Consider the following 14,212-nt stretch of genomic DNA (forward strand, 5'->3'; position numbering starts at 1 on the left):
AGAAAATTGAGGTTTAGAAGAGTTCATATGACTTGTCAGTGAGAAGTAGTCAAGCTGGGATTCAAAGACAGGTCTGTCTGACTCCAAAGACCTTGCTGTTTGCAGCTATGTCTGAAGATGAGTCTAAATGTCCAGCCACACGTGTACTTGGTGATGTCTGCGGGTGTGGCTGTGTGAGCCTGGCGGTGCAGTGTCTGTGCAGAGGTGCAAAGTGAGCAGAGGTGTGGGAGCATTCACGTGGGACATGAATGCCCGTATGAACACTGGCACATAGGACCCGCCACCACCTCTGTGGGGTGCACCTCCCATCCCATATCCTTGCTAAGGTCACCCTTGCATGTCAGCTGAGAAGCGCCTTGTATTGCTATCCCATCAATTGCTGAGCCAAGGCCGCCAAGGGTGATGTTTTCAGTAAGAGAATCTTTCCCGTGTGGAGGAAGAACTTCTGGACCACCTACCAGCTGGTGAACTTGGCCAAGGCATTTCCCCTCTCACATCCAAGTGTTTTGATCTCTCAAGTCAGGGAGGTAGGCTCGAATCTAGCCACTAGCTTATCTCTCCAAGAGTTTGTAATGGGACACTCCTAGGCAAGTGTATGGGTGGAGCTTGGCTTAATGGGCATGTCCCTGGTGGGCCAGGATTAATGAATTCATTAATATGAAAGCACTTTGTCAACTGGAAAGCACCACATAAATTTCAACAGACATTTACATAAGGTGTCATTATTGCTACTATTACTGGCTTAATGGGCTTGGAACTTGCAGTTGGGTTTGTGTGTGTTGGAGTTTCTGCATGTGTGTTTTAGGACTGTCTGTGATGTGTGTATTTTTTGGTGGATGTGTGTGTCTGAGTGAGTATTTAGAATATGGGTTCTGCAAGGTGATGAACTTCAGTGCAGTGAGTGCTGGACTGGGAATCAGGAGGCGTGAGTTATAAATCCAGCCTTTGTAGTGACTAGCAACATGGTCTCAGTTAAATCATTGCCCTTCTGAGCTTCAGTTTCCACATCTGTAAAATGGAAATTTGGCCTAGAGAACTGCTAAAGTCACTCCCGCATTTTGCCCATCCAGCTCCAGGTCACATCTATAGAATAGTGTGTGTCTGGGGCACGTGTTTGCAAGCCCGAAGAATATTGACGTGATCCTTCACTTGAACAAACGTTATTGAGTGCCTCCCACCAGAAGGGGTGGTATGGGTGCTGCTTGTGCGTGCAGGGTTGTCTCTGTGACTTTTATAGCTCTGTTTTTGGTGGCATGGCTGTGGATGTCACCATGTGTCTGGAAGAACACTGGCTCATGTGTCTGATTCTGTGTTGATGAGTAGGGGGGTGTGTGTGTGTGTGTGCGTGTGTGTGTGTGTGTGTGTGTGTGTGTCTGTCCACCCAATGGGCCATCTGGGGAGGAGAAACCTGTGTGTAAGGCCTCAAGGTTAAAACAATTTGTGTAACGCTGCCCACCAGGCCTGTGTAGCGCTTGGGATGAGAAGCAGATGTCACTGTGGGTGGAGCTGGGGGGAGGCTGCTCTCTGCTCCACCTCCAGCCCAGCCTCTCACCTCCCCCACGGCAGTCCAGCATGAAGCTTGAATCTGAGCTCCTTCCAAAGCGCTCAGCTCCAGGGCCTCTGTTTCTCAAAAAGCAGATAGACCGTTTAACCCATCCCTCTGGAAACCTCAGCCTCCAGCTCCAGAAATCAAAATGTCCCGTTAGGGGGCTTCTTTTCCCCCAGGCCTTTCTTCCTCCAGAGAGGGGACTCTGAGACTCAGAATATGAATCACTTGAGAACTATTAAAGCTTTTCCTCCAAGCCCATCAGGTGTCCTGGGTCCCCTCAATATACGCTCCCCTCAGTGTAATTGAAATGGCATTTGTTGAGTGAATTCCATATGCTCAGCACAAGGCTAAAGGTTATGGGCCCCCGAAGTAGACACGCTGTCCTCTCATCCCCTTTCATTTTCTTGGTAGCACCCATCCCTTCCTGGAATTCTCGAGCTCCGTATTTGTTTACTTGGTTTCTTTGAAGGTCAGTTTCCTGCGAGCAGGGACCTCTTCTGTCTTGCTAATCACTGGAGTAGCGCCGGCCCACAGTAGGTGCTTACTAAGCATTTGCTAAAGAATGATGGAATAAATGACATGACTGTGGCTTTGAGGAGCTAACAGTCTGGTGGGGGTGGGCATCCGCTTTGCTGAGATTCCAACTGAAAAATGACCATGAGTCTCCCAAGAGATCCTCAAAGCCCCCATGTCCCTTCCCCTTCCTCAGAAGGCACTTGAGGATTACAATTGCTGGGGCCAGGGGCTGTGCCCACAGGGCTGGGCTTTCAGTGCTGGGTAGGGGGACTGACTCGCCCCGGCCTCTTCTCTCTCCAGCTGCCTTCCTTGGGGACATCGCCCTTGATGAGGAGGACTTGAGGGCCTTCCAGCTGCAGCAGGCTGCGGATCTCAGACAGCGTGCAACCCGCAGGTCTTCCATCAAAGCTGCAGGTACACCCAGTACGGGCTGGCCCCTCTCTGTCCCAGAAATGGGTTCCAGAATTGGAAAAACAAGGAACCTCCCTGTTCCCAGCGAGGCCCTCCCAGGACAGAGGCCATGAGCTTGAACCCAGCATAAGGGCTTGTCTTCCCTTGGGATATCTTTATCCCTTCCCCAGAGCAGTGGCAAGTGTAGACATACCCAGAAGCTAAGCACCCACATTGCTTTTTGCTTACAGTTTACAAAGTACTTTCAAAAACATCGTCAACTTGACTGTCCCCAGTCACCTTCACAGGTAGGTCAGGACAACTCCCACTTTACAGACACAGATCTTCCTCAACTTATGGTGGTGTTACATCCTGATAAACCCATCATAAGTTGAAAATATCTTAAGTCGAAAATGCATTTAATACACCTAATCTACTGAACATCATAGCTCAGCCCAGGCTACCTTAAAGGTGCTTAGAACACTTACACTAGCCTACTGTTGGGCAAAATCTTCTGACACAAAGCCCATTTTATAATAAAATGATGAATCCCTCACGTAATTATTGAATACTGTCCCGAAAGCAAAAAACAGAATGGTGGTCTGGGTACAGAATGGTTGTGAGCGTATGGGCTGTTTCCTGTCGTGATGGTGTGGCTGGCGGGGAGCTGCGGCTCGCTGCCGCTGCCCAGCATCTCAAGAGAGGATCACACTGCCTATCACTAGCCCAGGAAATTCAAAATTCGAAGTACGGTTTCTACTGAGTGTGTTATCACTTTCGTACTATCAAAACGTTGCAAGTAGAACCATCATAAGTCAGAGACCATCTGTACAGAAACTAAGAGTCACAGAGATAATGTGACTTGCTCAAGGTCCCAAAGCTAGTCAGTGGCAAAACTGGGACAGGAGCCCAAGGCTTCTCACTCCAAATCCCAGGCTCTTCGCTCCATATCACCATCCCTCCTGGCTTCCTCTCCTGCTCCCGCTTTGCAAGCCTCTACACATCCTTTAAAGCCCATCTCAAGAGCTTCTCTTGTGAAATCTTCCCTGATCGTCCCTGAGTCCTGACCATGCCACCATTTGCTGTGCTCTTTCCTCTGGGCTTACACTGTTAGCATCTCACAAGTCGCACCACACTGCAATGATTTGTTTATATGTCTCTCTCCCCAGCTGGACTCAAAGTTCTTCAAGGTCAGGGGTGGGTCCAATTCCCCCCCCCCCACAACAAGCCTGGCACTTGTGAATGGGTGAGGGAATGGGAGGGTTGAGGACCTGGGCTGTCTTGGTTCTGTCCAGCCTTCTCACCGCTCTGGAACGTGGTCCTGCTCACAGGTAACCCTCCCATTGCCCAAGTGGGGGATTCTCACCTGGGACCTGTTCTGGGCACACTCTGGTGGTGCCAGGCAGTTGTCCTGTCTGGCAGGAGGGAGGATCGTGGCATGGGCAGGCCATGGAGTAAAGGTCAAACTACCCCAGAGAGCAGCTGGCATTGGAGGGTGACCTGGTAGCCTGGTAACTAGCAAGGCTTACTTGACCTTAGTGGGGATTAGTAGACATGGGACAAGAGGAAAGCAGAATGGAGATTTGGATAACTTGGACTTGCCACTAACCCACCATCTGACTTTGCGCAAATCTTGGGCTTTAGTTTCCTCATCTGTCAAATGTAGATAGCGACACTTGCCCAGTCCATCCAGAGAGCTACGGTGTCAAATGAGGACATGTACTTGGGAATACTTAAAGAGGACATCAAGTTCTGTATGCTCCACAAATATGAAGGTTTATTGGCTGAGAGGGGACTGTTTCCTAGTCTCGGGTCCCCTGCAGGTCTGGGGAAATGATTACACCGCTGTTCTCTTTTTCACTGACAGTCAGTTCTCTCTGTTCATCGTAGTTATGAATAGAGTTATAGAATAACCTTACAGTTATTCCATAAAGTCACTGCGAACACTGAATTAGCAAATTCTGAGCCATTACTCCTAGGAGAAACACAGGGTTAGGTTCCTGCAAGCCTCTGGTCACATTTTCATCAACTCATTAATACGTAACCCAGTCTTATGTGTGTTTCTATTTAAAGACACCTTAATTAATATAGCATTGATTCATTAACGTTGAACTCATGGCCAAGAGCACTGTAACTCATGCCTGAACAAAGCTTCTCTAACCCGGGTATTTTCTCCATAAGGTACATCCCAGCCCTCTTGCACTTGGGAACACTAGACAGCCCTTCAGCACTACAGGGGGGTAAGGGGAGGGTCATTTTAAACAGCAAACTCACCAAGAAAAAGCACAAAATGCAAAAAATGTTGCACTAAATAGATTGTGAAAAAGATATTTACAGTATAAGCTGAAACAAGAAGGCAGCCTGTCGCCTTGTTCAGGCTCAGCTGGGATCATGCCTGTTGGGTGACTTAAATTTTTCACTGCTCTGTGCATGACAGCAAGTGACCATGAAAGAGCTGAGGGTATTGATTTGGGGGTTACAAAGAAATTTTACTGAGTGGGCAAATACGGAATCCCTAGATAATGAGGATCGGTTGTAATTTGCTTCTTCTTGCTCTTCATTCCCTTGCTACCAAATGCCTTCTTCTTTCAATTTCAGGAAACTCTTCCACCCTCAACTGTCAGAGCACTAGTGGGCAGCCACAGAGGAGAAGTCACGGGAGATGGAGAAGCAGGTCCCGGAGCCGGAGGGCAGCAACGTCTAGACCAGAGCGCGTGTGGCCCGATGGGGTCATCCCCTTTGTCATTGGGGGAAATTTCACTGGTGAGCATGATGTCAGGCGTGTGGAGAGCAGCCTGCACCCTGGCCTGGCCTCAGGACAGCCCTGTCGTGCATGATGGTGTGAGTGGTACCTTCTGCCTGTCTGTCCAATGAATGGCTGACTCTTTAGCAATGGTTGGAAGTGGGCCCACCTGGACAACTGTGACAGCCTGGCCTCCCTTGTCCTGGCAGGCAGCCAGAGGGCAGTCTTCCGGCAGGCCATGAGGCACTGGGAGAAGCACACCTGTGTCACCTTCCTGGAGCGCACAGACGAGGACAGCTATATTGTGTTCACCTATCGACCCTGCGGGTGAGCAGGGGCCCCTGGGCACTATACCCTCGGCTGTCGCCCCAACCCATGTTCTGTCCTGAGCACTGCAGCTGTCCCATCTGGGCACGGCCCTGCGTCATCTGTCCCCTCCCGCCATGGGGCATCTCCCCAGGAGCTGCCCCGGATGTGGCTCAGACCCCAGCACACAGTCCGGGCATCCCGCACTCGGGTCCCTCCCCAACCCCTCCGCTCCCTGGCCCCCCTGGCAGCCACACCCGACCCCTGAGTGGATGCACTCCCCCAGCTCGGGACCGCCCCCCTGAGCTGGCCCCGCCCTCCAGGTGCTGCTCCTACGTGGGCCGCCGTGGTGGGGGCCCCCAGGCCATCTCCATCGGCAAGAACTGTGACAAGTTCGGCATCGTGGTCCATGAACTGGGTCATGTCATCGGCTTCTGGCACGAACACACGCGGCCCGACCGAGACCGCCACGTCTCCATCGTGCGCGAGAACATCCAGCCAGGTACGCACCTCTGCCTGCCCCTCCAGGGCTCCTGGTCAGGGTGGGAGCTGCTCCCTCAAGCCATCACCTTTGGTCAACTCAGCATTATAGTCCCAGCCAGCTGGGTAGTCACAGCCCTGCCTGGGGTCCAGACCCTTCCCCTGCAGCATCTCCTCCGGGTCAGTAGCAGCTCAGGGACTGCAAATCAGTTGTCAGATGGGGGGCCAGGACAGGTCCAGGTCCTGCACACAGGGGCTGTCTGGAGCAGCCAGAACGCACCTGGCCTTTAGGGTGGCGGGTGGGAAGGGGTCGGCCTATCCCCCATGCTGCCTCAGCCTTTCTCTTCACTTTTACCCAGTCTCCTGCTCTCTGCCTATGCTGTCCTCTAAGGGTTTTTCCCTCTCTCCTTTCTCCCCACTGTGCTCTCTTTCTTCCCTCCCTTCCTGCTTCCTCCCTTTCTCCCCAGGCCTCCTCCACTCTTCACTGCTCTCATCTCCCTGTGGTTCTAGAAATGGGCACCTCCTTCCCATCTTCCCTTGAGCCTTCCCTCCAGCAGGTCCTCAACCCCACCCACCCTCCTGCTGGACAGACTCTTCTAGAGACCCGCCCCTCCCCCAGGCTTCCTTTGGCAGCTGCCCAGACCCCCAAGTAGGGGGTCACCTCTCAAGTGCAGGGAGGACCCCGTTCCCCACCCTGAAAAGGTAGCACTGCATCCCGCACAGACCCTCCCACTCCCACCTCCCCACACCCTTTTCCTGGTCTTCGCAGGGCAGGAGTATAACTTCCTGAAGATGGAGGTCCAGGAGGTGGAATCCCTGGGGGAGACCTATGATTTTGACAGTATCATGCACTATGCCCGGAACACATTCTCCAGGTGAGAGATGGGGCCCAGCCTCTTCTGGGGCAGCCTGGCCCTGCCCTCCGTAGGCCTCCCGCTTTGCACTAGCCTGCCCTGCTGGGGTCGTTGGCGAGGACAAGGGTGGGCCTCTGGGTGGCTGCGGCCCCCAAGCAGAGGACCCGTGGGTGCTGCCTGCCCTGCTGTCCTCTTCCGCGGTGGGTCCATGGCAGGGCCGGGACTCACAGAGCCTGGGTTCTTCACCTAGTACTGGGCACACCTGGCCCAGGAGGCTGAAACCCAGCCGCTGTGCAGCCGCGTGGTGTGCTGTGGCCCTGGGACCGTATCCACCCGAAGGAGCTGAGCTTTTCCCTCAACCCTCAGCCAAAGGGGGCATGTCTTTCTGATGGGTCTGCCTTTTTGTAATTGGCTGATTGGCACAAAGTCTGGCTTCTGCCCTGGACCAGCCCCCCTCCCCAGCTCACGAGCACATGTACACCTACTCTTTATCCTGGGCCTAGGTTCCCAGAAATCACAGCCAGAGCCCCCAGAGGTAGTGGCCCAGCCTCCCCGTCCCAGCTTCTCCTTAGCGGAGTGTGGGAAACAGCCCCTCCTCCTCCTCAGCCTCCCCCCCAAGCCCCCTACACCCCAACTTGCACCCCCTCCTGGCCTTTCCCATGCCTGGCTCTGTCCTCATCCTCTGTCTCTGCTCTCCCAGACCCTGGCCCTCCCCTTCTCCTCAGACGCTCCTTCTAGACCCACTCTTCCTGCCTCCAGACCTGAGAGAACAGAGACCAAGGAAGGGTGGTGAGGTCATCCCACCCGCCACGCCCACAGACCACCCCCTGTACATTTCCCACCACATCCCACCCCACCTCCTGCTGAGTTCTGCCCAGCTGGGTGTGAGTCAGGGGCCCTAGGGAGGCGGAGGGATGCCTGCTCCCCCTTCCTTGTGCTCCTCCCGGATGGAGACATCCAGGACCTAGCAGGCAGGAACTGAGGGGACAGGGGACACTGATGGATCAGGAGCTAGCGGGGCTGTCCCTGGGGTCTGGTCTGGCCACGGTGGAGCCTGCCCTTTGGCCTTGTCCCAGGTGCCATCAGGAGTAGCCCGTGCCAGCAGGGTGAAGTGTTGGCCCTGGGTAGTCCTGGGAGAGGTGTAGTCAGGGCTGAATCAGCACAGGGAGCCTCAGAAGCAGGGCCGGGCAGGGCTGAGACATGACTGACGAGGGGTCTGGAGCTCTCCCAGGGCTGGGAGTTGGGCCAGACTGAGCCGGAGCACCGGTGGGTCCCCAGGGCCTCCTAGGTCCGTGTCCCCGACCTCCCAAAGTGTTCCTGGGGCTCCCCCAGGCCCTGTGGTGTGGCTGCCACGGAGCAGGGTGGCTGCTGGTCAGTGGGCAGTGTAATGACAGAGTGAGATGTCTCCACCCATCCCTGACCCTGCTGAGGAATGTCTGGGCTCTTACGGGGTCGTGACCTTCGGTGCACGCAGGCCAGCTGCCCTCCTTCCCATCGGATTCTCACTCAGGCTGGGCTTCTCCTCCTCAGGGGCATCTTCCTGGACACCATCGTTCCCAAGTACGAGGTGAATGGGGTGAAGCCTCCCATCGGCCAGAGGACCCGGCTCAGCAAGGGGGACATTGCCCAGGCCCGCAAGCTCTACAAGTGCCCAGGTCGGGGCAGGGGTGGGGACAGACCAGGGTTGGGGGGAGGGCAGGCCCTGGGGCCAAGAAGGTTGAGGCTGTGAGACTTAGAAAAGGCTGAGGCTGCCTGGTGTCGGGGGAGGGGGCACCCAGGGAGGGGGAGTGTTCAAGTTACAGACCCAAACTGGGGCTTGGATCAGGTGGGGAGATGCCGAGCCACCCATCTTCTGAGGGTCTGTGAGAGTGAGGGACAGTAGGAGCAGAAAATGGGAGGCGCAGAGCGATTCTCAGGGAGTGAGATGGAGTGAGGCCCTCCGAAGGAGCTTGACCTTAACTCTGGAACCCATGTTGCCTTGACAACAGGGCATCCTGCAGCACTAGGTAGAACGAAAAGGAGAAGGGATGGATCTTAAAGGGACAGGGCCATCCCAGACTCTCTCCTCTCCCCCAAAGTATGCCAGGGCTCAGGGCAGGGAAGCCAGAAAGTTGTGGGGATTGGGCACCTGCAGCCAGCAACCCAGTCATTTCCTTTCCTTGACAGCTTGCGGAGAGACCCTACAAGATAGCACGGGCAACTTCTCCTCCCCTGAGTACCCCAACGGCTACTCCGCCCACATGCACTGCGTATGGCGCATCTCAGTCACACCTGGGGAGAAGGTAACTGAGCATCCTCTCCTCTGCCAGGACCCCTGAGTAGGAGAGCTTAGTCCATGTGTCTGTGAGTGACCTACCTGGGGAATGTAAACTCATTCACCCTGCAGGATGATGAGAGGCTTCTACTAATAGTTGTATATAAATGCTAACTTGTGAATAGCATTTACTAAGTGCCAGGCATTTTTCTAAGTGCTTCTCAGATCCATTCACAGGCTTTTCATGTGGAATCTGGACCTCTCACCCACCCCTGGACCTTCCATGTCCTTCATATTTTTATTGCTCCTAAGAGTCAGCTTTAAGGCTTTATTTCCCTTGATTGGAACTTGGTTCTTAATGTTCTAGTGCAACCTTGAGCTGGGTTAGATTTTATTACCAGTCGCATTGCTCATTCCAACAGCTCTCAAGATCATTTTGGATCAGAATTCCACCATCCAGCAGGTAGCCGTCCTCACTCTCCCATGAGCTCATTTGATAAGCATGTCTTCTGGGTCTTCCGAACCTGGCCTTTGATCAAAATATTGAACAGGACATGAATTAAAGCAGATCCAAGATCTCCCTCTGAATTGACATTGACCCAGTAATCTGCAGGCTTCGGGCAAAACTATTCCACTAGCTATGACTACGCTAAATGTCATTACCAGCCAGCCACCAGTCACCACCTTATTGACCAACCACCATATGAGCTGCTTCTGAGACGAGGCCTTTGTCATCTTTATGTCTCTGGCACAGGAAGTGATTAATAAATGCCGAATACATGGATGAATTGCCTTACCAAAACAAATCCACTGTTTCACCAGTTGGTAAATCCCCTTTTAAAAAGGAAGTGAGATTTGTCTGATGTACCTTGTTTCAAGTGAACCCAAACTGGCTCCTAGTAGTCAAGTGTTTCTTTTCTAAATGGTCATAGACCATCTGTTTAATTGGGGATCACCATTGAACTCAGTGGTTTGCAATTCCCAGAATTCACTCTAAACCCCCTTCCCAACACACGCATGTGCATGCACGCATGCATACAAACCCCTTTTGAAAACTGGGAAAGATTTTGTTCTGAGTTCTCAAGATTACAGACACTGCTCACATCTGCAAGTTATTTGAATGTCCTCTGATGTCATTTTTGAGTCTAGAGGCAAAAGCCAATTTAAAGAGGCGCTCGCTGACTCTCCTTCTGTATTATTGAGCTTCTATTTCCTTTCCAAACGATGCTGATTTTATTTTTTATAATTTGAAGATCATCCTCACTTACGACAGACTTTTATTGAGAGCTGAGTAATTCCCTATCTCCCTTGGTTAACTTTCTACCGTCTTCCCTCAAAAGTGAACCCACCCCTTCCTTGTTCTTCTTCTTGTTCTGAATCTAAGTTAAAAATTGCAGTCCTTTTCACTGGCTTGTAGTGACCTTGCCCTGGATTCCTTCATTCCTCTGCTGAGGGTTTCCAGCCTTTGGAAATCTCACCGCGGATAACAATAATAATAACTAATGATTACTGAGCATATGATTGGCCAGGCATGTGTTAAATCTCTGTGTTATGTCTTTTAGCACAACGTTATAGGCTGGGTGCTAATGTTAGCCTCATTTTGTATATGAGAAAACAAACTTGGAAAAATTAACTTGCCCAAGATCTCATAGATCCTGGATTATGACATAAAAGTCTGTGATTGAAATACTGTGTGTATTCCAAAGCCTTGTCCCATTCCAACAACTAAGTGCCCTTTGGCAACTTGTGTGGCCACTAGGTGCCCAGTGCTGGGCCCAGCCCTGGGGATGGACAGGTGCACGAGACAGTCCCCGGCCCTGTGGAGCACAGAGTAGGGTAGAGCATCACTTTCTTTCCCATTCAGGAGGTTTGCTCAGTTGGCAGGCATATGGCAACTTGGTCAGGACCCTCTTCTTTCCTTGCTTTGTGGGCTGGCATGGGCTGGCCCTAGTCCCTAGTGAGCACATGGCCTTGCCTTAGGAGCCTCTCTGTGCCTGGGACCTGCTCCCTTCATAGCTCCCACAAGACTCCCCATCCTTTTTCAGAGGCCTGCCCGGAGCTCCAGGGAGAGAAGTGGGCTACGGATAAAAATTCCAGATTAACCAATGCATGATTGTAGAAATGCAAAAAGTAAAACCCACCCATGGTCCTGGTTGAAATTGTAGAGTTGTAACTGAACCAAAGATGGAACCCTGGGGGACAGAAACATTTAAAGGCTGGGAAGTCAGAAGAGGATGGTATCATAAAATTGGCATGGCCACTCTTTGTTACTTACCAATTATGTGCCAAAGTATTGGCATCTTACATGCATGATCTCATTATTCCTCACAACCGTTTCATGACGTAGGTACTGTTATCCCTACTGGAGAGTGGAGGGAATTGAGGCTTAAAGTGCAGGAGTAGATCTGGCCAAGTTTGCTCAGGTAGCAATGGTGGAACCAGCATTCAGTTCTAGGACTATCTGACTCCAAAGTCTACTCTTTCAACAGTAAACCTTAAATAAATCCACGTGTGTTAGCGGATGGACTTTGACATCTGTTTGGCTCCTGAGAGGTTGTTTTTCACTTGCCTACCAGTTCTCAGCTTATTGCCAGACATGAAAGTGATAATGTAAAACTTATCTCGTACAGTTGTGCAAGTCGTAGGGATGTCAAACAGGAGAAAGAGCCACTTTGGAGGACTTCTTGGAGGATCCTCAAGTCTTTACACTGCACGTAATCAGCAACTGCCCTGAAGAGGATTTACAGTGTTTCCCAAGCAACGAAGGGAACTCCTTTATGAGCAGGAAAGTGGTTTCAGAAGGAGACCATAGTCAAATGTTGCAGAGGAGCCAAGAAGATAAGAACTTAAAATGTTTTTGGATTTGGCCGTATCCACCCTCATTCCCATCAAGGTCCAACCCAAATTCTGCCTCCTCCCATCCCCCAGCTGGGCAGAGATGACCCCTCCCATCCCTCCTCTGCGAGGCCTGGGCTGGGTCCTCCCTTAAGTCCCTCTTCTCAGGCACTGAAGGGCGTAGAGCTCTGAGCATGGAGGGAAAGTTGATGCTCATTCTTTGCACAGCTGTTGGGCAAAATTGATTGGTAGGCCTGGGGAGGCCACGTGGAATGGAGGTTAGGGGTGTAAGTTTAGGATCCAGAGTGCCTGGGTTTGACGCCCAGCTGTGCTCTTTACTGGATGTATGATCTTGGGGAAGTTGCTTGCCCTCTCTGTGCCTTTGTTTCCCCATTTGTGAAATGAGCCTGGCGATAGTACCTCCCTCATGGGGTTGATACGAGGATTAAACAAGTTAATGTACATAAGGTGCTTAGGGCACTGCCTGCAACATAGTGGGAATTCAATCAATGTTAGCTGCTAGTATCATTCTACGGTCCTGATCTATTAAATGAGTGAGCCCTGGTCAACTTCCCCGGGTGCCTCATTTGCCTCCCTCTATTTCCTGGATTCTGATCCGGACCATCCTGTGAACCCAATATCAAACTATCTAAGCAAATTCAACTCCAGGAGTGAAATTAACGTTTATCAAGTGGCATACACTGTCGTATGGATGTGTGACGTGTATGTATGGCACCCGTGTCAGACTAGGTCGTAAATTTTACGTGTATTAATTTAATTCCCCTAAGTCCTATGAGGCTGGTACTATTACCGTTACCATGTTATAGATAAGGAAACAGAGGCCCAGAGGAGTTAAATGAGACCTAAGATCTGACTGAAGCCAGACAACAGGTTCCCCAGGGTCGGCGTGTTCTCCCAACCCCTCCCTGAGAGCACCCAACAAGCATGAGGAATACTTCCCACACGCAGGGTGCACCTGGGGACTCTGTACCCGTATCTCATTTACCTCCGACTCCCCAGTGGAGTCCTAACGGTCACCTCCATTTTTCAGACAGAGACAGCGAGGCACAAAGTCAAGCCATGGGCCGGAGTCACCGGCCAGGAAGTGGCAGAGCTGGCCCAGTTTTCCTTGGCAAAGGGCAGTGCCCCTGCCACCAGCGCACAGCTGTTTCCACATGACAGAAGTTGTTACAACTCTTAATTAGACACCTCCGGTCTCAATATAGCCGTGGCTGCGCCTCCCTGTAGGATGCCCCTGACTGCTAGCCCAGGTCTCTTCCTTCCACGTGAGGTGGCCTCTGCTTCCTCCTGCCCGTGGCAGGTCTTGGGTGGGCCCTGTGGGGCTCTGCTGGCTGGGCACGGTTTCTTCGGAGGCCTGAATCCATCCCCCCTGGACAGAGTCACAGTTGTTTCCGGGGAGGAAGGGAAAGTGGCTGCCGTTCTCAGGGCTGCTTGCTGAGTGAAATTGATTGGCAGGCCCAAGGAGGCCATGTGGAGTAGGGGTTAAGGGTGTAAGTTTAGGAGTCAGGGAGCCCTCACTCGGCCCTCTGCATTCCTTCTTCCACCCAGCAGCTCTTCGAAAGGTATTTTTGTTGTTTGCTAGATATAAAGATAACATATGCATGTTGTAAAAATTTTGAGCAGTATAGGCATGCCTAAGGTAAAAAGTGAATTTTCTCCCCTTGCTCATCCTCCAAATCCCACTCCACAGAGACAACTAAGCATTGGTAACACTTGGGATGTCCTTCCAGGCCCTTCTAGTGTGTGGGTGGAGGTGTGGGTGTGGCCTTCTGTAACTTGCCTTTCACTCAACAATAAATCACAGTCATCATTCCATGTCAGCACATATAGATCTACCTCAATCACTTTCGTGGTTGCTTGGCATCCCATCATCTTGATTGCCCTTAATTTAATTATTTAATCATCCCCTCAGGTCTCTTGATGGATGCTGATTTAAGTTTTTCCAAGCTTTCATTACTGCCAAAATAAATACCTTGAAACTTAAATCTTTATACACTTGGGCAAGTATATTAGAATAGATTCCAAAAAGCAAAATTCTATTCAAGAAATATTTATTAAACAACTATTATGTGCCATGCACCGAGGATTCCATAGTGAATTAAACTTCCTCTGTGGTCATATTTGGTCATTTTCTAAAAAGATAAAATATTGGGTCATAAGACACTGGCTCTATAGCAAGAGTTAGAACAGATTTTCAACTTCAGTTTTTCAAAATGCCAGGACTTGTATTTTTATAATAATAATAATAATAATACTCCCAATGA

The 14,212-nt window shown here is 51.4% G+C and overlaps 1 protein-coding gene across 5 annotated transcripts in view; it reads left to right on the top strand.

Moving 5' to 3' along the window:
• BMP1 (bone morphogenetic protein 1) overlaps window positions 1–14,212 on the top strand; it is a 40,014-nt gene that overhangs the window by 4,882 nt on the left and 20,920 nt on the right. For all 5 annotated transcript variants that reach the window (XR_009702102.1, XR_009702101.1, XM_061200678.1 and 2 more), the window contains exons 2-8: window positions 2,366–2,479; window positions 5,054–5,218; window positions 5,408–5,525; window positions 5,828–6,006; window positions 6,754–6,859; window positions 8,369–8,493; window positions 9,005–9,120. Coding sequence is in view for 3 of the 5 variants with exons in the window: in XM_061200678.1 (XP_061056661.1) it covers window positions 2,366–2,479; window positions 5,054–5,218; window positions 5,408–5,525; window positions 5,828–6,006; window positions 6,754–6,859; window positions 8,369–8,493; window positions 9,005–9,120 (923 nt within the window). In the remaining 2 variants the exon portion in view is untranslated. The remainder of the gene's footprint in view (window positions 1–2,365; window positions 2,480–5,053; window positions 5,219–5,407; window positions 5,526–5,827; window positions 6,007–6,753; window positions 6,860–8,368; window positions 8,494–9,004; window positions 9,121–14,212) is intronic.

The sequence above is a fragment of the Eubalaena glacialis genome, chromosome 9, assembly GCF_028564815.1.
Source record: "Eubalaena glacialis isolate mEubGla1 chromosome 9, mEubGla1.1.hap2.+ XY, whole genome shotgun sequence".
Lineage (NCBI taxonomy): Eukaryota > Metazoa > Chordata > Mammalia > Artiodactyla > Balaenidae > Eubalaena > Eubalaena glacialis.